At 41.4% G+C, this 21,458-nt stretch overlaps 1 protein-coding gene across 1 annotated transcript in view; it reads left to right on the forward strand.

The window, feature by feature from the left end:
• Positions 1-21,458, forward strand: part of UBA3 (ubiquitin like modifier activating enzyme 3) — a gene marked incomplete in the record, with an annotated part of 1,621,434 nt that overhangs the window by 130,685 nt on the left and 1,469,291 nt on the right. The window contains 1 exon segment of the mRNA XM_044077904.1: positions 694-774. Coding sequence (XP_043933839.1) covers positions 694-774 — 81 coding nt within the window.

The following is a 21,458-nucleotide window of genomic DNA, read 5'->3' on the forward strand; positions in this document are numbered from 1 at the left end:
GTTGTGTCTGAAGGAAAATAGTACTGAGGAGAACTGGACCCAGGACTGACCTGTGGTACACCACTAGACACTATATACTTTATTCTTAACCTTATCCTCTTACCAAGAACTGTGTTTTAACTTTCAGCAGTCCAGTTCCTTGGGTTTGGTCTTAATCCTGACCACTCGGGTTTTTATAGTCTTTTACTAGTCTCTAGTTGCTGTTTTGACCTCATTCTTTTTTATAGTAACCAGGAAGACCTAGGAGAGGGAAAGATAGAGTTTAAAACAGCATAGTGTGTAGATATTGGGTTTATATGAGCAAATAAAGAATTTTAACAGATAATGGTACAAAACAAGTACAGGAACACGCATATATAGACACGCTTGCTCAAAATTAAACAAGCATAAGGTAAGTACTGAGTGTTCTAAGAATGTTCCTAATTTGAGATCATTCTGACAGAAAAGTATTATGATTAACGTTTGTGGGGAAAAATGGAAAGTTTTAATAGCCCAAGGTGTGCAGTGGCTCTTTGTATGACCTGTTGCTTTAAATGTCTTTAAACAAGATTCAGTATGTGGCAAGAAAATTATTTTGCTGAAATTGTGTATGTTTAATAAAGTTGACTCCTTTTTGTCTGAATCAGTTTTCACAAAAGAAAATAATTTGCTTTTTGTTTTTGGGTTTTTACCATATGTTTTGTTCCTTTTTAGTCACTCCAGTTTTTACTAGACACGTGTAAAGTATTGGTTCTTGGTGCAGGAGGATTAGGATGCGAGCTGTTAAAAAATCTGGTAATTGTATTTCTTTAATTCTTGTCTTAAATAATTTGGAAACTGCAGTCTGCTGTAACTGAGTCACAAGTGGTATGCTTTTACATGTTTTGTTTTTCCCAGTCCCACAATTCCACAGCCTCGTGCATGCATTGCTGACTGCTTTGGCAATTGTGGGATTAATTCAGACTGAACACATCTTCTTGGTATGTTGCTGACCTCATTGGCATATTTAACTTCTGATAAATTCCTTTTACTGTCATATTGCAGCTGTCTGGTGGTGGCAGTTTTGTGTTCTTTCATCCCTTACTTAGATGGGAATAGCTATATTTTGTTACAGAGCCTCTGGGGCTAATAAAGGTAAGCTACTGTAACTGTCCTGGAAAGGATAGTGACACAATTAGCTTTGTTTATATATAGCTGAAAAGTGTGCAGGCACTATTTCAGGGAAATGCTGAAACTCCTGCTGCATTTTCTCTTGCAGAATTAAAAGTATTTTATTCTTGTTTGCCAAAATGGTGGCAGAAATGTAAATTAATGATTACCTTGGGGAGGGGAGCAAATTCAGTTGCAGATTCAATTACAAATACATAGCAGTATTCTTTAGAGAGCTTGAGCTGTTACAGGTGTTGTTGTCTTTTGGTAAATGTAAGAGGTAATTCTGTAACCAGTGTCTTGTTAATGCTGATATATTGGTTTTATGATAGATTTGTGCCACTGTTTTGTTGAGATTGCCACTTTATTTTTCCCCCTTTAGGCCATTCTCCACATTGACAGCTGTTAGTTGCTTCACTTGGGATTTTGTTCTAGGCTGGCATTAGAGTTTGCTTCTTACCCTGTCCATTACCTGTGTACTGGTACTTCAGTGTGTGGAGTCTGAATGCATGCTTTTCCCTCTTTATGTATGCATTGCCTGCTTTACAGCATGTATGCTGTTTAGTGGCAGTCCTTCTTGGTCTTGTACATCGTTTAGCTTTAATTCCCAGCCTCTTCTGGATGACAGGTTTGCAGCAGATCAGACTTGCGATCCCTGTTTTGCAAAGGGCTAATCTCTCATTTGACACACAAGTTTATATTACTTAACCATGGGAGGGTGGCCTAATGGTTAAGGCGTTTGCCTTACAAACACAAGGTGCAGGGTTTGAGCCTCACAAGGGATAATTGGCTAGGCTTAAAATGGCTCACAAGGGCAGTTAGCTTAGTACTAATCTATGAACCTATTTGCTCCTGTATTTCTATAATTAATTAAATCCTGGTAGTATGGACCCAAGTCGGGACTTTCTCTCTCTCTCTGGCTAGATATTACCAGTTTGCATGCATTCTTTGGTTACTGCTTTGCTTTTAAAGATTTTTGAAGTCTACTAGGAAAAACGAATCTTGGGTGGTCATATCCCTATTCTGATATTTACATTGGATCTAAAAAGTGTACACACAACTGTTAAAATGCCAGGTTTTTGTGGTATAAAAAAATGAGAGCACAGTAAATCATTTCAAAACTTTTCCCACCTTTAATGTGACCTATAACCTGTAGAATTCAATTGAAAAACAAGCCTGTTAGAGTAAAAAATATAAAAAATAAAGTACAATAAGCTGGCTGTATAAGTGGGCACACCCATAAACTAATACTTTGTTGAAGCACCTTTTGATTTGATTACAGCGTTCGGTCTTCTTGGGTAGGAGTTTATCAGCATGGCACATCTTGACTTGGCAGTATTTGCCCACTCTTCTCCAGCAAAAGCCATGGTTCACAGAGACTTTACAAAACATCAAAGGGATATCATTGTTGAAAAGTATCCGTCAGGAGAAGGGTACAAAAAAATTTCCACAGCATTGGATATACCATGGAACACAGTGAAGATGGTCATCAGAAAGTGGAGAAAATATGGGACAACAGTGACGTTACAAAGAACTGGGCGTCCCTCTAAAATTGATAAAAAGACAAGACAAAAACTGGTCCGGAAGGCTGCTAAGAGACCTACAGCAATACTGAAGGAGTTGCAGGAATTTCTGGCAAGTACTGGTTGTGTACTACATGTGACAACAATCTCCCTTATTCTCCATATGTCAGGACTATGGGGTAGGGTTGCAAGATGGGAAGCCTTTTCTTACACGCACAAACATCCAGGCCCGGCTAAAATTTGCAAAACAATACATCAAGTCTCCCAAAAGAATGTGGGAAAATGTTTTATGGTCTGATGAGACCAAGGTTGAACTTTTTGGCCACAATTCCAAAAGGTACGTTTGGCGCAAAAACAGTACTACACATCACCAAAAGAACACCTTCCCCATGGCGAAGCATGGTGGTGGCAGCAGTATGTTTTGGGGTTGCTTTTCTTCAGCTGGAACTGGGGCTTTAGTCAAGATGGAGGGAATTATGAACAGTTCCATATACCAGCCACTTTTGGCCCAAAACCTTCAGGTGTCTGCTAGAAAGCCGAAGATGAAGAGGAATTTCACCTTTCAACATGACAATGACCCCAAGCATACATCCAAGTCAACAAAAGCATGGCTTCACCAGAAGAAAATTAAAGTTTTGGAATGGCCCAGCCAGAGCCCAGACCTAAATCCAATCGAAAATCTGTTGGGTGACCTGAAGAGGGCTGTGCACAAGAGATGCCCTCGCAATCTGACAGATTTGGAGGGCTTTTGCAAGGAAAAGTGGGCAAATATTGCCAAGTCAAAGATGTGCCATGCTGATAGACTCCTACCCAAGAAGACTGAATGCTGTAATTAAATCAAAAGTTACTTCAACAAAGTATTAGTTTAAGGGTGTGCACACTTATGCAACCAGCATATTGTACGTTTATTTTTTATATCTTTTCCACTAACAGATTTGTTTTTCAATTGAATTGTACAGGCTATAGGTCTCATTAAAGGTGGGAAAGTTTTGAAATTATTTATTGTGGTCTCATTTTTTTATATCACAAAAACCTGGCATTTTAACAGGGGTGTGTAAACTTTTTATATCCACTGTAAGTATTTTGCTGTTATTTATGGGAGGGGGGACAGATTGGTTTCTTTGGAGTCTGAGTCTTTGTATACAATTTGCTGCTACTCCACCACATTTTAGTTCCTATCTGGTGTGTGGATGTTGAAGCTAGGAGGACGGATTTCATTGCAAGTGATGTGAGGTTTCTGTTAGAATAGCTATGTCTGGTGAGTATAGGGAGATGGTTGCTTGGAGTTGGTGGATTTTTACTGGACTTCTTACAATGTTGATGATTAGAGTACTGGCAGTATTGGGTCTCAAGTTTGTGATCTGGGGTGGGTGGGTGGAGTCCAGTATTTGTGTTTGCTGTGTTGGATTAGGGCCAGGATTAGGGTTATCTCCACTTAGTTTTAGTTGCATTTTTTGTGAGGGAGTAGGTGTGGTGGTCTAGGTGTTAGCTTAGTAACCTTAAGAACCTTGTTTGGGAGGGGCAATGTTGAAAGGTATCTGTATGTGAAAATTTCTGTATTGGATAGATTAAAGCGGTTAGGAGCAATAGAGATTGGTAAGATAAGGGGTGGAGTGGGGAAAAGGATATGTGGGGGATTTGTTATAAGGTGTTATGTGCTTATGATGAGAGGAAAGATGGAGAAAGGTTTTAAGTAAGAGGAGTATGAATATTTGAACAGAAGGCATTGTTTTATGCAGGGTGAGTATTTTGGGGGAGGGGGTATAGATGTGTGTACATGTTTGTGGTATAATGTGGCTTTAACTGGGTGGTATAACTGTGCAGGTAGGTGTAATGGATAGTAGTGAGATGAGCGTATATTTTTTAGGTAAGAGGAAGGTTTGTTTAGAGATGCGCTAATTGATTTAAGGGGTGTGGTTAGGTTAGATACAAATGTGTGATGTTGGAGAGAATTGAGGGTAGGGAAGCGGAGCGAGGGTGAATGGAGCAGGCAGGCCCCGATTTGCTACTACCTAAGAAAAACAATCAGTAAGTAGAGCAGCAAACCTTAGTGTTTACTTTAACAGAAGTTAATTCTAGAGCAGAGTGGTTGAGATTGGGATAGAAAAAAAGGGGAAAGTTAATGGACAGAAATCGGCTATAGTTAACGTAGGAAGCTGCAGGTTTATAATATACATTTCTTATATGAATTGGGAGATAGCAGCAATTGCTTACTAAAGGGGAAAGCTAGTAGTAAAAGCCTCAGTGGTATGTGCTGGTGCTGATAAAGCTTATTATACAGCTAAACAGTTGCCTGTAGACATATAATGATTAGTGGTGGGAGCTGTTTGCAATGAATGGAACCGCATTTAGTAGGAGGTTCTGCTTCCTTACCGTTCAGCTGTTGAGCTTGGTTTTTAGCAATTGATGGCTTTTGGACCTATGAGAGAAGGAGAGGAGATATGAGAGATGGGTCTGGTTAAGGCCACAATTACTAATAAAGACATGTATAAAGAAGGAAGGTAAAGAATAGTTGGGTGTACGCCATGTGTAAAGAAAAGAAGAAACAAAAAAGAAAAAGTTAAAGGTATAGCTACTGTAGTTTACAGGACAGGTTGAAAGGGAAGAAAAGTAAGTGAAATAGAAAAGTTTGGGGCAGGTCAAAGATTTAAAGACTGTGTAGTAAAAAGCAGGATGTTCTTCGTGTTTCACTGTTGCAGTCATCACATTTGGGATATCTGCTTGCAGTAGCCCTCAGTCGGCCTGATTAACAAAGTCTTGGGTCCTGCGTCGGTTGCGGTCTCTTCTTCCGTGACGTTAGGTAGTCACGGTTATAAAACATACAGCCGACGCCATTACATCAGTCTTTCTTGCCGTGCGGTAGCAGAAGCAGTTTGCAAGTGCCGGTCGGCCGACTCCTGAAATTTTCGTTTTCGAGTTTCAGAACCAAAGTCTTCAACTAAAAGCTAAGTACCCTGTTGGGGAAACTTTTTCTTGCTCTAAACCGATGTCCGTTAAAGTAAATAATTGCATTTCTTGTGGAAAGCAAATACCTCATAAAGATTTTCATTCGGACTGTATTCCTTGCCTAGGCCCTGACCACGACGTACCTCGCTGTCAGTTTTGTGCCTTATTTAAACAACGAACTATCCGTTGTCTGTATATTTTCACTTCTAAATATTTTGGTGCTCTGTTCAATTATCCAGGTGTGTCTTTGGTAAGCCATCCGACTACTGACATTCCGAAAAAACGCAAAGATAAAGACAGAGACAGGCCGCCTAAGTCCAAAGCTGACGACGCTTCTCCTAAGCCAGTCGCCGGTACTCTGAGGCACTTTCACAGCTCCTGATACCCGCTACTTCAGATTTGCAGGCCTCTACTGAGACCCATTTGGAGTCCGGTATGCCGCGAGATACTTCAACTGTGCAACCTGCGGATGTCTCTACCTTGGATGGGTCCAGAGCCGCTGTGCAGGCACCGGCTTCTGAGGGTGTTTTCAGGCCTACTGACTTGCATATTAAACCAACGCCATCATTGTCTTCAAGGCCTAAAACTTGAACCATGCCTAGAAAACTGATGCCCAGACCGCATGGTCAGGCCTTTATGCCTAAAAAATAAATAAGAATGGCTGAAGACCTTATTACTTTAATCGGGGGAAGCCAACCTTCCCCCCTCTGAGACCTAGGACTGAGTTTGCTTATGATAATTCTGACCAGGATTCTGAAATTTGTTTCCTCTGATGACCAGGATTTACTCTTATCTACCTATGAGGATTCTGATGCGGAGGACTCTATTCCCTCTGCCCCCCCCCCCCCCCCCCCAAGAGGTTTGGTGAAACCTTGCATACTCTTGGGGAGCTTTTTCTTTGGGAAAGTCAGGATTTCTCTGATTCTAAAAAGAGGCTTGGGGATTTCTTACTCCTGCCCCAGCACAGGCCTTTGGCTATCCCTCCTGTACTAGACATTGTTGATGATGCCTTTTCGGAATCTAGTTTGGCCCCTGACTCTCTACCTCCTGCTCCCGGAAAACCTGATAGATATTACAGGGTTCCTGACTCTCACAAGTTCCTTTTCAAAAATCCTACTGCGGATCCTGCGACCATTTCACAGGGACCCAAGGGCATTAAGGCTGCTACTGCCAAAAATCATACCCCCTCTGATAGAGACTCCAGGGCGCTGGGTAGATGGGGGTAAGAAGGTATACACTTTTGCAACCTTGGCCATTAGGGCCTTAAAAACTGCCAGTTTCATATGTTAAAGTATCGGCAGCATATTATTGGATTGCTTAAACAAAAATGATGAGTTCTGATTGTGCTGAAAATAAGGATTTACAGGATTTAATGCATTCTGCTGAATAGGTTGGAAAACATACTTTGCAATGTGGTTTTGATTCACTAGAGGCATCTTGCAGGGCTGCTGTCACTGGGTCTGTACATAGAAGGCATGCTTGGCTTAAGTAGCAGTCCTTGCCAGATCATGTTAAAGCTAAATTACTGGATGCTCCCTTAAATCAGGACCGCCTGTTTGGCAACAAGGCAGAAGAGGTCCTTAAAAAGACGGAGGAAAAAGCTAAATCTATGCAAAGATTTCTTACAAGTACACCCTTCAAGATTTAGTAGGCATTGGCCCTCTAAGAATTGGTCCTTTCCTGCCTCTTCCAGAACTTCAGTCCAAACCCAGATCCAGCAGAACACCCAGGCTTCAGTCCCAGGGAACACACAGGACTAAGCAGTGGGGGGGGGCCCACTTCCAAATCTGGGAGTAGTAAAACTCCCCCCTATGGTAAACTGTCTCAATGACTTAACTTTAAAACTTCGAAGCATTTCTCAACTGACTGCCCCTTTGGGGGGAAAGATTGCTCTACATGCAAAAAACTGGGAACTCATTACCTAGGACAAATGGGTTTTTAAGTATAGTTTTCCCAAGGATACAGATTTCACTTCCACACGTTACCAACCCCAAACGGTTGGCCAGATTTACCCCCAAATCAGTGGGCAGAGGCTCAAAAACAAGTACTCTCTTAAGCGTAAAGGCTATTCAAACTGTACCAGAAGAGGAAAAGGGACAAGGTTTCTACTCGAGACCTTTCCTAGTACCCAGAAAAAACAATTCATGGCATCCTATCCTGGACCTGTCTAAACACCTTTTGGGTGATTCCAAAATTCAAGAGGCTAACTCTTCACTAGTTGCTTCTTATGCTAGGCAAAGATGCCTGGTTGGCAACACTCTATTTAAAGGAAGCATACCTGCACATCCCAATCGGGGAATCTTGCAGAAGATACCTCCGCTTCAAAGCAGGCTACATGCACCATCAGTTCTCTGCACTGCCCTTTGGCTTATCTACTGCACCCAGGCTATTCACAAAGTGCCTAGCTCCAGTCATTGCATTTTGCAGGCAAAGAAATATTCAAATATACCCATACGTGGACGATTGTCTAATTCAGGCAGATACCCATACATGGACGATTGTCTAATTCAGGCAGAAACCCAGGACATACTTTTGAATCATCTGGCTTTTGTACAAAGGGTGCTAACATGTCTGGCGTACACCATAAATGAAATCACACCTGGTACCCTGTCAACAAATTATATTCCTGGGAGCAAGCTTGAATACACCTTCCCAGATGACTTTCCTCACGCCAGAGTAACAAATTCATTTGACAACCTACTTCAAACTAGTGGCCACAAAAACCCTGCTATCTGCAAGGCAAGTACTGCAAGCCTTGAGGTTCATGGCCTCCTGCATTCGTCTAATTCCATATGCAAGACTGCATATGAGGAAACTACAATGGTATCTAAAAAGCCTATGGTGTCAACATTCTCAGGACCAAGAAGCAATGATTCCTATCATACCTTGCCTACGGTTAGAGTTCCTTTGGTGGGCAGAGGCCTGCCACCAGAACAAGGGACTACCATTCACTCTTCTGCTGCCCAAACCCTAACATAGACACATCAGACTATGCATGGGGGGCTCACCTGGCAGGGAAGTGCATTCATGGCAAATGGGACCCAAGTCAAATGCACCTGCATATCGATCAAAAAGAAATGTTAGCTGTAAAGAATGCTCTGACGGCCTTCAAGGACCACATTCTTCCAGGACAATTAATGGTAAAGACGGACAAACACCACTCTTATGTGGTACATAAACAAGCACAGGGGTACCCATTCTTACCCCCTCTGCAGACTAGCCATGGCACTGTGGAACACAGCCTTGAGCTACCAAGTGCATCTACAAGCTTAATCCCTGCCAGGAAAACTAAGTACACTGGAAGATGGACTAAGCAGGAACCTCATGGACCCACACGAGTGGAAATTGGAACCAAAGACTTTCAACATGTTGACAAATAGGGGGAGCCCAGATATAGACCTGTTTGCCTACCCCCAGAACTACCAATTAGACAAATTTTGCACAAGGACTCCCCACAAAAAAGCTTGGAAAGTGGATGCTCTGTCCTTCAGCTGGAAAAACCTATCAGTTTATGCCTTTCTTCCTCTGCCTCTTCTCTCCAACGTACTAATAAAGATCAAACAGGACAAACCAAGGACGATAATTGATTGCACCAGACTGTCCTCGCCAACACCGGTACCCCCATCTTGCGCAGTCTGTCACTGTTGGCCCTATGGCACCTGCCTCAGACCCCTACCCTGTTGTCTTAGCTGGAGAACCAGATTCTGCACCCTCCGCTTCAAACCCTGAACCTAGCAGCCTGGCTAATTACCTAATCTCTCCTTTACCATCCTTCAGTAAACCAGTGATGGCTATCATTTTAGAGGCAAGGAGGCTTAGTACTAGAAAATCTTATGCTGAGAAATGGAAAAGATTCTGTGCCTGGAACCAGTCTCAAGGGATGAGCACAGCAGCGCCCAACTTGCCTCAGATTCTACAATACTTAACTGAGATGCTTCATAAGGGCCTTTCTTTTTCCTCCATCAAAATTCACACCTCAGCCATTTTAGCTCATTATAACGCAGAACCTCCCCTCTTCTCTCATCCACTGCTCAAGCAGTTCCTCAGAGGGGCCAAAAATTTAAGACCACCCAGGAGAGCCCCAACTCCAGCCTGGGACATTAACTTTGTATTGGAGACACTCTTCCTCCTTTCGAGCCAGCTGCTAGTGCAGATTTAAAATTCCTTTCTTGGAAAACAGCCTTCCTTTTAGCAATCACTTCATCAAGAAGGGTATCTAATTACCGGCCCTTATGGCAGTGGAGCCTTTCATCATCTTTCATGCGGACAGGGTGTCCCTCAGAAACGGTCCCTCCTTCATGCCCAAGGTGGTATGCAGTGTCTCTTAATCAGTCTATTCATTTGCCAACCTTCTTTCCTAATCCACAGAACAAAGGGGAACGAATACTGCACTCCTTAGATATGCACAGATAACTTAGATTTTACTTGGACGGGACTAAACCTCAAAGGAAATCTGTACTGCCGATGACATTTGCTGCAGGGGCAGAGGGGAAGGCTATTTCAAAGCAAACCATTTCTAAATGGATAGGACATTCTGCTGTAAGCACCATGGAAAACCTATCCCACAGGGGATCAGACCCCATTCAACCAGGGCTGCATCTACCTCTATAGCCTTTCTGAGAGGTGTCCCTACCAGGGACATCCTAGAAGCTGCTACCTGGAGTTCTATACATACTTTCACCAAGCATTACCATTTCCCAATTTTCTCTAAATCCAGAGCTGGCTTTACCACTGCAGTCTTGCAGAGCCTTATAGCTGGTCCTAATGCTATCTGAATTCCTCCTCCCATCCTTAGCTTTGGGAATCTACCCAAATGTGATGACTGCAACAGTGAAACATGAAGAACATAGTACAGTTGTGTGCACTTACCATAAATGTAGATGTTAGTGTATTCACTGTTGCAGTCCTGGTTACCCTCCCTCCAGCCCCCTGACTTTTTTTGGGTATACCTCTACTCTCGGCTTTATTATGCTTAAAAGCTTTTTCGTGTATTTGCTTTTTTACTGGAGGTATATCCTTGTGTATGTGTATATGCATATAAAAATATCTTTATATAATTTACTGCTTCCCATTAAGGGGGAACCTGACATCTGGGGCAAGCTGATGTAATGGCGTCGGCTGCATGTTTTATACCCCTGACTACCTGACGTCACAGAAGAAGAGACCGCAACTGACGCAGGACCCAAGACTTTAATCAGGCCGACTGAGGGCTACTGCAAGCAGAGAACCCAAATGTGATGATTGCAACAGTGAATACACTCTAACATCTACATTTATGGTAAGTGTACACAACTGTACTTTCTGCACAATGAAATACAGTACAGTGATACAGGAACCAGTCCAAAAATGCAAATAGAGATGCAGCAGACTCGCAACATCCCTAGTGAATCAGTTTTTTTCAGAAATTAGCGGTCAGGTATTATGTTAAAGGCAGTTTGTGTTATTTATTTATTTTTTAATGTACATTTTAATGTCTCTGGTAGTTGTCACAGGGATTAAGCCAACCGTTGAGTACTAATGTAATTAATCAAATACCAGTCCTATAAAACTTAAATTGCACGTATAGAGGATACAGCCACTAGAAGATAAACATCACAGTATGTACACATGTTAAGCATAAACTATTCAGTTAGGAAAAATAGGCAGTTGAACTGAAACGGGAGCAGAGTAACATAATGCTGGAATTTAATTCTTCCATAAACATTTTCATTTGTACCTTTTCTTGATTTCCATATTTCTCTGCTTTTTTCAGACTTTCATAGAATTTTCAGAATATTTCTAATACTTCAAGATCTCTTGTTGTCTTCCTTGTTATAGGCTCCCTAAGTATGGCAACAGCCTTTTCTACTTTCTGTTGCCTGAGTCGTAATGCTTCTGTGTTGGAGGGAAGCCTTCTAGTTTATCAGTAGGAATGGTAAGCACTAGGTAGCTTATCTACCACAAGAGGAGTGGTTTCTGGTCCAGAAATTGTAGTTTATTGGCCATTTGGGCAGTTTTTCCATCCCTTTCAACTTTCTGGTTTAAAAGCCAGCATTTGCGCTTATTTAAGCTCAGTGCAGCGGCGCTGAGGTAAACTATTGCTTGTGCCAGAAAGTCTGCTCTTCTGCTAGTTCTTTCTCTCTTGCACTTCAGATAGCCTAATCGCTTTGCACTTCAACAGGTTTTTGTAGCAGTTATTGTAACACAGCTAAGTGCCATCAGCACTAGTCTTTCTTCACGGAAATAGCTCCAGTACTTAGTAGTTATGACCACCCCTCCTGGCATAATTAAAGGGCAGTTCCCTGTGCTTTCTCCTATTAACCTGGTGACTTGGGCATTCTGAGGCAGTGTAGCAACTGCCTCATGTATACAGATAACCCTCTCCCCTTACTCCCAACAGTCAGACTGTTGAGAGATGCACTTGTATTACCAAATTGAAAGCTATGCACTCTCCAGCCAAGACCGGACTAGCTGGTCAAGAGGAGAAGGTCAACACTTGCACCACACCACACCACACGGAACACACAGCCCTCCAGAACATCCACTAATCACAGCTCTCACATAAAAACACAAACCACACACACACACCTTTGCGGAGACTCTCAAAAGAAATTTACCCAAACAGCAGAGACCTCCAAGACAGAAGCGCACTCGACCACCACAACACAGCACAAACCACAGGACACAGAACAGGATACGCCAACTTCTCAAGGATGGATTGCACCAAAATGTTCAATAAAAGTTGTTTATTTTACATCAAAGTTAAAACGTATTACACCACCAATACTGTGAAACACTACAGAGCGGAAACACTACAGAGCGTTTTTCGTTCCAAAAATGCTAGAACTTCATCAGACAACAACCAGTATTGGTACAGGCTTATTTAAAGAGGCTGGTGCATAAAAAATTGATTAATTGCCATCAATTAAGTCAGTAATTAAAAGCAAAAATTAGGACTTCTTAGTTACAGTCTAAATTAAATATTCCAGTACTCAGTTTCTAAGCAAGTAAAAATGAATTTATAATGAATTTGTACTTTCTAAAAGCAACTATTATTTGTAACCTAAATATCCACAAACACAAAAATACAAAAAGACTAATAATCCTAAAAAAATGACTATATTAACTAAGCACTTCCTTTTAGATTTTAATTGTGTCTAGTTAATAACCATGTGAATACTTCTATCTGATGTTCTAGTGTTGTTACAAGGTGTCCTCATCACAAAAACAGTAACATGGTACTACCACAATATTAAGTTAAAATCCTAACCAGTTTAAAATAAGTGTGTAGGTACATATGTATTTTAGACCATATAGCTAGTTTATCCTAAAGCATATGGGTTACTAGTGCTTTATAAATGCATTTAGGTTCCCAATGTCATTTTACTATTATCCTTAATAGTTACCTCAAAAGGTTCTTTAATTTTAAAATGCAAGCAATTGAACAAGCTTCGTTAATTCCTGGCTCCCTACATGCTGCTAGCCTTAATTGCCATGCTAGTTCTTTTTTCTCTAATTCCAATTTTAGATAAAGTTCGTTGACAAATTTGTTTGCTTCACTGTGTTTAGCAATACCATCAATAGCCATAAATGTGAAGGAATGTCCAATGTTAGTGTCACAATGTCTAGCCAATGCATTCACGTCTTTTTTCTTTTTTGCTATTGCATAGACATGTTCATAAATTCTGTCCTTCAAACGTCTGTCCGTTTTTCCTACATAAAATGACGGACATTGTTTGCATTGAGCTAGGTAAACCACTCCCTTGGACATGCATGAAAAAGATCCCCTCATGCATTTATAAAACACTAGTAATTTTAGGATTATTAGTCTTTTTGTATTTTTGTGTTTGTGGATATTTAGGTTACAAATAATAGTTGCTTTTAGAAAGTACAAATTCATTATAAATTCATTTTTACTTGCTTAGAAACTGAGTACTGGAATATTTAATTTAGACTGTAACTAAGAAGTCCTAATTCTTGCTTTTAATTACTGACTTAATTGATGGCAATTAATCAATTTTTTATGCATCAGCCTCTTTAAATAAGCCTGTACCAATACTGGTTGTTGTCTGATGAAGTTCTAGCATTTTTGGAACGAAAAACGCTCTGTAGTGTTTCCGCTCTGTAGTGTTTCACAGTATTGGTGGTGTAATACGTTTTAACTTTGATGTAAAATAAACAACTTTTATTGAACATTTTGGTGCAATCCATCCTTGAGAAGTTGGCGTATCCTGTTCTGTGTCTGTGGTTTGGACTATTTCCTGGTTTAATCGTGACAAACCACAGGACACACAGCTCACGTCCACAGTGTTCCCCTCAACCTAAGCCCCTAAGGCTAAACACCTTGCCCACTACACTAATCATAGGTGACTCAGTAGTGAGACACACAGATGTCCCACTCACTAAGTTGAATAAGGAGAAGGTAGGAGTCAGCTGTCTGTCAGGTGCCAGAATCCGACACACAATACATGCACTCAGGTCACTCCACAACAAGTACAAGTATGACTCTGTCATTGTCCATGTGGGTGTGAGGACTACATGAAAAGAGACATGGTGGAGCTCTCTGATTATATGGCCCAGGCAGGTATGACACTAGCCTCGAGCAGTATCCTACCGTCACCCAGAGTGATACCGCAGTACAAACAGAAAATTATTGACTTCAACAATTGGCTGTTTCTGGTGTCATTCTTAGGGGATCCAGTATCTGTCTGCTTGGGTTGACATGATTGACGGACCTGGATGTGTTGCTAGAGATGGCCTGCATCTGTCACCCCCTGGGTTTCTGGGTCCTGGCTAAGGCTCTTGCCACTCCTATAGTGCGTTTATTAGGCAGTGTTGCAAAGACCAAATTACCACCATAACAGCTATAAATAAATGCAATCTGAGGGTCATGCTGTTCAACATTAGAAGTCTAAATCTCAAGATGCACTCACTCGAAGCACTCCTTAAAAATGGACAACATTGACATTTGTGCTGTTAACTGAGACCTGGTTTAAAGCAGCAGAAAGCACCCCTGCGCTACAAGGCTATAACCAATTCCACACCTTTCGGCCCCGAAACGTGGGCGAAGCTTCAGAGGCAGTGATGTCTCCACATTCATAAAGGATATGCACACTTCCAGACTAGTAGCCCAGCATAACGGATCTGAGATGCTTCAGCTACAACTAATATTGGGTAAGACGGCGATCCAGGTCATACCCTGCTATAGGTCCCCAACCATGTCCCTAGGCTTTCGCTCCATGTTCCTAAGCACCCTGTAATCTGTCAAGGTCCAACCCAACACTCTTTTTACTAGGAGACTTCAACTACCCCTCCATCAACTGGGAAAACTAGTCAAGCACCAATACACACTGGCCCAGTGCTTCCTGGAATTCATCACTTCCTATGCCCTGGACCAGCTCATTGTGACCTCCACTAGAGGAAGCAACATCCTTGACCTGGTTATTACTAACATGGGCGACGGTTGCTCTACACCAGTAGTCAATCCCTCCCTGGTCATATCCGACCATAAACTAATCACTATGGAAATCCACATCTCACCCACACACACCCGCAAAGGTAACCACCTTGAAAAACTTCTCCAAAGTTGACTTTGGACTCCTAAAAACAGAGGTGGCGAAGTTCGCGGCACGCATGCCAATGGAAAATAGCTGCAAGAGTGCCGAATCATACACCAGTGCACTGTACAAACATATGTACATAAATGCATGGAGCTAGCCATACCCAACAGAACCATGATGCCCTCCTACAAAAAAATGAAGTCAATCTGGTGGTCCCCTGCCATTAATTAACTCTACAATAGGAGGAGAAAACTGTTGCAGAAAAATGTAAAGTCCCAAGACTGGAAAAACTCCCTTATTAGCCTCAACAAAAAGTTGAGATCCCTCATCAAATCCTCTAAAGCCAGCTATGAAGGCAGAATTGTGGCAGACACTAAACGATCACAAAGCCTTCTATAGCTATATCAAGAACCTCCACGGCAATACCCAGATTTGCTCCGAGTTACTGCACAATGGTGCCTCCTATACTGAGCCAACAGATATTGCCAACATGCTGGCCGACAGATTCAGTGCCGTTTACCCCCCCTCCCCCCAAAAAAAAAAGAACCAATCATAATATTGGAAGAATCCCAAGGCACCCAGCATTACTGCAGCACAGGCTAAAGCTGCATTGTCCAAGGCCAAGAATACAACTACCATGGGACCCGATAATATCCCTGGGTGTGTCGTACATGAACTACAAAGCGACCCTACACCACTTCTCTGTGCCCTGTTCAGTCACAGCCTCACCTCAGGCTTTGTCCCTACCAAATAGTGCTCTGCTACAGTCATCCCTCGCCATAAAGGGGAAGCTTCTACAGACCTTGGGAATTATCGCCCCATTAACCGGACGAGTCTGATATGTAAAACTATGGAGCGCATCATCCTGGACCTGATTAACCAGAGATATAGGAAATCTCCAAACTCCTTACCCCACGCAATTTGACTTTGTGAAAAGCAGAGCATGCTTGTTCAACCTGGTTGACTTCTTTGAGTCAGTCACCAGAGCTGTGGATGAAAGTAAGACGGTGCATACAGCCTACCTCAAACTGGCCAAGGCCTATGATACCATTCCTCACTCGGGAATTATTGATAAACTCGCCAAACTAGGCATCAACCTCTATATCACTAGGTGGGTTGCAAATGGTCTCACAGATGGAACATACAGTGTGAAAGTAGCAGACTCCCAAGTCAGACTGCTGACCAATCACAAGTGGAGTCCCACAGGGATTGGTCCTGGGTCCTCTCCTATTTAGCATGTACTTCTCAGAAGTCCAGGCCAACACAAAGGGACTCGGACTGACCAAGTTTGCAGACTGCAAGCTGGGAGCCATTATTAACTCCCCAGGTGATGAAGACATCCTACAGAAAGGCCTCACTGAGACCAGTGACTGGTGTCGAAACCATGGCCTTAACTTAATTCCAAAAATGCGTAGTCATCCCCTTTGGTAAAAACTCATTTCCCACTAATTACCACATCAGTGGTAGTCCACTGAACACTGAAGGCGTTATAAGCGATCTGGGGACGCAGGTTGACATCAGCCCCCCCTTTGACCACCACATTGCCACTGTGGTCAAAAAGTGCTATGTGGCACATCTCATTACCAAGGGTTTTGCATCCAGGAAGAAAGAGGTCATCGTCTCTCTCTACTCTTCCCTCATTAGACCAGTCTTTGAGTATAATACCCCATTTGGCATGCATCTCACTAGACACCTGCAGCAGCTGGAGAGGCCACAGAAGTACCTCACGAAGAGGATTCCTAGGTATTTAAACACACGTCCTACACGGACAGACTCAAGTCTCCAGCTATTCTCTGTCACATATCGCCTACTTATAGGTGATCTCTGCTCTACTTACAAAGCCATGTCTGACTCTGCTTTGTTAGAAATTCTACATCTAAAGAAATCCCAATCCCTCCACGCCACACATTCCAGAGACCTCAACCTCATTACCACCGTCAACAGAACATGCTGGAAGGGACATGTTCCTCACTCAGAGACTCCCATGCTCTGGAATAGACTTTCCATACATGTCAGGCAGAGCACCTCGCTGTCCCTCTTCAAGAGAAATCTGGATGAGTGGATGGGTAATAGAAATTTAACCCCGGGGATCACTCCAGTGGCTCTACTTGATAGTGGCAGTAGGAACCAACATCGGACGGCACAATGCCAGGGCACTTGTATGGGCTAGGCTTGTAAAGGCTCCAGGGCCATTAGCCTAGTACACACTTATGAACCTATAAAAGTTTTTGTGCTGTAGTCATAAAAAAAAAAAAAAAAACCTTGCTTAACAACTGTCTTTCTAAACACGTGCGTATTATTGAGGTAATCCATTATTTTTTGTTTTAGCATTCTACAGTTGCAACTCCACTTCTGTGAGATTTCCCCTATTTTGCAATACATTAACATTTGTCAGTCCTTCTGAATAATTCTCGTTACTTCTTAACCATGTCTGCCTTTATTTCCACCCTGTTTTTAAACTCCACTTGAATTTTATCTCACTCCCTAGCTATATTTTCAGAAGAAATGTCTATTCTCTCTCTAATAGCTGCTGAATAATTTCCACTACTCATTCCTTAAATTCCTCTCTTCAGCAGATGGGTGGGAAAGTGCCAGTGTTTCATTTTTATTTCATTACCCTGTGTTTTTATTTCAGTTAATGTTGGCGCACTTTTTGTATCTTGGGGAATAATATGTAAATTCACTCCGAACTCTTAGTGCTGAATTCACATCTTCCATGCCCAATATTTTCATAAATTTCTTCAAAATCGTCCCTCTGTTATATTTTCCCTTATTAGCCTCCCAGACGCATCATTACTGTTGGAAATCAAATTTCAGTCCCAACCTATAAGTAATGTTCCTTGCTGAAAGCTGATTTATTTCTCTCAGAATTTTCTTAAGCTCCATTATAGCAGTTTTAAGTGGAATATAAATACTTGCCAGTGTAATCCTCCTCTCTTGCCAGTAGCTCCTTAGTACTGCAAATCTACCATTATTACCTTTTTTTATCTTTTTCTGTTGCTATTGGACCTCCTCTTGCAATCAATATAAGTATTCCTCTCCATTTGCCTCCGGTATTCCGCTAATAACCATCCTGAAAACCTTTCTTTATCAAATTCACATGTTCAGTTCTTTCAAAGTGTGTCTCCTGTTGCATAGCTATTTGCACAATACATTTTTTAACCTAGTTCACTTCTGTCCTTTTTCATTTTTGTGTGAAGCCATTAATGTTTAAAGACATTTATAGAAAACGTTTATATTCTTGAGAGATTAGTATTCCCACCTTTTATGTATAACATTTTTTTTTGTTAAATATGTAGTTTCAGCTTTTGTGTTTTATGTATGTACTGTTTGGCAGGCTAATCTTTTGTACAGTTTCTTGCATCTACATTTGAGCATATGTCATATCTTGCAGAACATTTTGTTTTATTGAAAACCCCTCGAACAAAACACTCGCACAGTACCCCCCTAAAAACTTTTAACATAACACGCAAAATGATGTCCATCTTCAAATATTGAAGTTTTACCCTTCTAATAGGAAACAAGTGTTCCAAACTGACAGCCACATGCGCACACAGACGTGAACTAATCTAAAAGAAAGGTTATCCATACTAAGACTCGTGGTATAGCCTGAGGTTCTGTTAAGTGCTGTCTGGCTTTCTCTCATCTTTTTATCTCTGTCAGCTGGGAAAACATTTGAATTTTCAGAAGACATTTTCTTCAAGCTGTGTCTCTTTATCAGATTGTCTACTAGAGACATGAGAATAAGACCCGAAACTATTTACTAGAAAAAGCCTTGTAATCAATATTCTTTTTCATTTACTTGCTTTCTCTTAAAACTTGTTGCTAGATTAAGCTAATGACCTTAACCCAGCCATTCTGTTATGCAAGAATGAGAGAAAGCACACTAATTAATTTTTCTTTTGTTATGCCTTTTTATCCAGATTTATTTTTTACTTTGCAGTGCCTACATTTGTTAAAACTGAACAAGGAAAGGAGGGAGAAAGAAGCAAAAAAGAAAAAAAAACGGGAGCACCTTTTTATATTGGTATCCCCATTACACTTAAATAACTAAAAAAAAACTTTACTTTATAAAATGCAAAGAAAATCATGCACCATTTAAGTAGTACTGTTAAGAAAACGTTTTGTTTCCTTCACAGTTGACTTTCTCCCTCCTCTTCCTCTCTCCAGAGTATTTCTCTGAACATTAATGAAATGAAGTAGAGCATATGTTTAACTTGTAGGGGACTTGAAAGCAAAGTCCAAAAAAGTCCAATATTTCTAGATTATCTTGTTCTATTCCTGTTCATCTCTTTCTCCCAAACTGCCTGTTTCATTTTCCATGTACTCTCGATTCTTCTAGTCAACTCTTGTGTTTTTCACCTCTCTCAAGCATTTTCTGTTGAAACACTGGAAAAGGTTTCACTTTCACGGTCTCTGTGGTCTTTATTTCCAGAACAAGAAGAAGCAGAATCTACTTCCGTTTCACACTCACTTTTTGTTGAAAAAACTGTTTTATTTCTTCCTTAGCATGTACTTCATCAAAAAATGATTTTGTTCCTGAAGGGAAATTTTTTTTGAGTATAGTTGGATACAGCAGTTTGTATCTCATGCCTGGTTCTCCACCTTCCTTGAATAATGGAATAAATTTAGTCCTCTTCTGGCTGGTGTACAATGAGTAGTCATTTTCCACAAACACTCTGCTGTCTCCCACTTTTAGTATTTTCTTGTCCTGCCAGTTTTGTCAGAATCAACTCCTTCTGATGGTAAGATTACATCTTCACTATTAAAGGTCTAGGTTGTGTTCTCATAGCCAGGTTTGAAGCATACACACGTTGTGCCCTTTCAGTTAATTCCTGTTGTGGAATACCACTCCAGTTGCTTGTTTGTGCTTTCATAAAATTAGTAGTTTGTTTCTTCCAGATTCTCAGGTACAGCAGAAAATATCAGGTTTTCCCTATGTGCTCTGTCCTCAAAGTCATTTATTTTTTGAAACATCTCTTCTTGTGCAGTCTTATTCAGCCAGCCTTTTATAACATTTCGACCTCAGTTTTGTCTACTTATCTGAATGTCTGTTTAAAGCTTCTTCCATTTCTTCCAGTCTTTTATTGTTTGAGTTGATGTACTCCATCAGCATTTCATTTATTTTAGCCAGCTCTTTATGCAGTTGCCTTATACTTTCCTCTAACTTACTGGAAGTCATGTCTGGAGCTTGCACTACTTTTTGCTCAACAGCTACAGTATTTTTCCCAGTCAGTGTTTTTTTGTTGGCATTTTCAGCTGATTTTCTTTTAGGTCCTCCCATTTTTTTCTGGCATCCAGGCAGTGCACTTAATAGCCAGTTACTGAAATTTACCCAGAAGTCTAGGTCCACTGGCTTTCTCTGCTAAGTTTCTGTTTTCACACTGGAAGAGCTAGAGTAAAGCTGTTACTCATTTTGCAGCTATCTTGAAAGTCTCTCTTTGCTAGCCATCTCTTCTGCTAGAAGTGTATCAGAGCTTCAGGCCCTTGTGTGGAGTCTTTCATCACATTCCACCCTGATATAATCTCTTTGGACCAACCCCTCCTTTTTATGTAAGTGCTTACAGAGATCTCCTTGAACCAACCCCTCCTTTTTATGTAAGTGCTTACAGAGATCTCCTTGAACCAGACCATCTATCTACCTACCTACCATCCTTCCTTCCTTTCTTAACCCTCTGAATAATGGGGAAGAATCTTCCATTCACTGGATGTGCACAGACAGCTGCACTACTGCTTGGACAGAACAAAAAATGTCAGTCTGACTAGCTGTTTGTGGTCTTTGCCTGTAACTCTGAAGAGAGACCAGTTTCTTCAGTCCAACTGGATCTCCCACTGTGTTCTGTTTTGCTACCACCACTATGGAAAAAAGCCAATAAACTCTGAGATTACACTCCACCAGGTCTGCTGCTACAACTGTCTCTCCTGCCTTTCTTAAAAGGGTGGCCATGAGGGACATTTTGGAAGCTGCTACCTGGTCCTCTGTGCATACTTTCACCATACATTACCATCTTCCAACCTTCTCCATGTCCAAAGCTGAGTTTGCTACCTTTGCCTTGCGAGAATGGAATTACTTTGTCAAATCCCTCTGCAGTATGGTCAGATTGGCCAAGGAACTTTCTAAAACCCTGGTAGTTCCCATTACAGTGGAGAGCTGTAGATCTTTGGGAACAGTGTTGGTGACTATGCCATGTCTCACCCAGCGTATGCATGTTCTATCGTCTAATGCAGTGGATGGTATAGCTAATGCAGTGACTACCAGCCTTGCTGTTTGCTGTCTTGCCTGTTTGGGAGACTTTGACTTCACAGAAAGTTTCAAGACATA

Source organism: Protopterus annectens, chromosome 7.part0, assembly GCF_019279795.1.
Source record: "Protopterus annectens isolate FY-2018-M chromosome 7.part0, PAN1.0, whole genome shotgun sequence".
In the NCBI taxonomy this organism is placed as follows: domain Eukaryota; kingdom Metazoa; phylum Chordata; order Ceratodontiformes; family Protopteridae; genus Protopterus; species Protopterus annectens.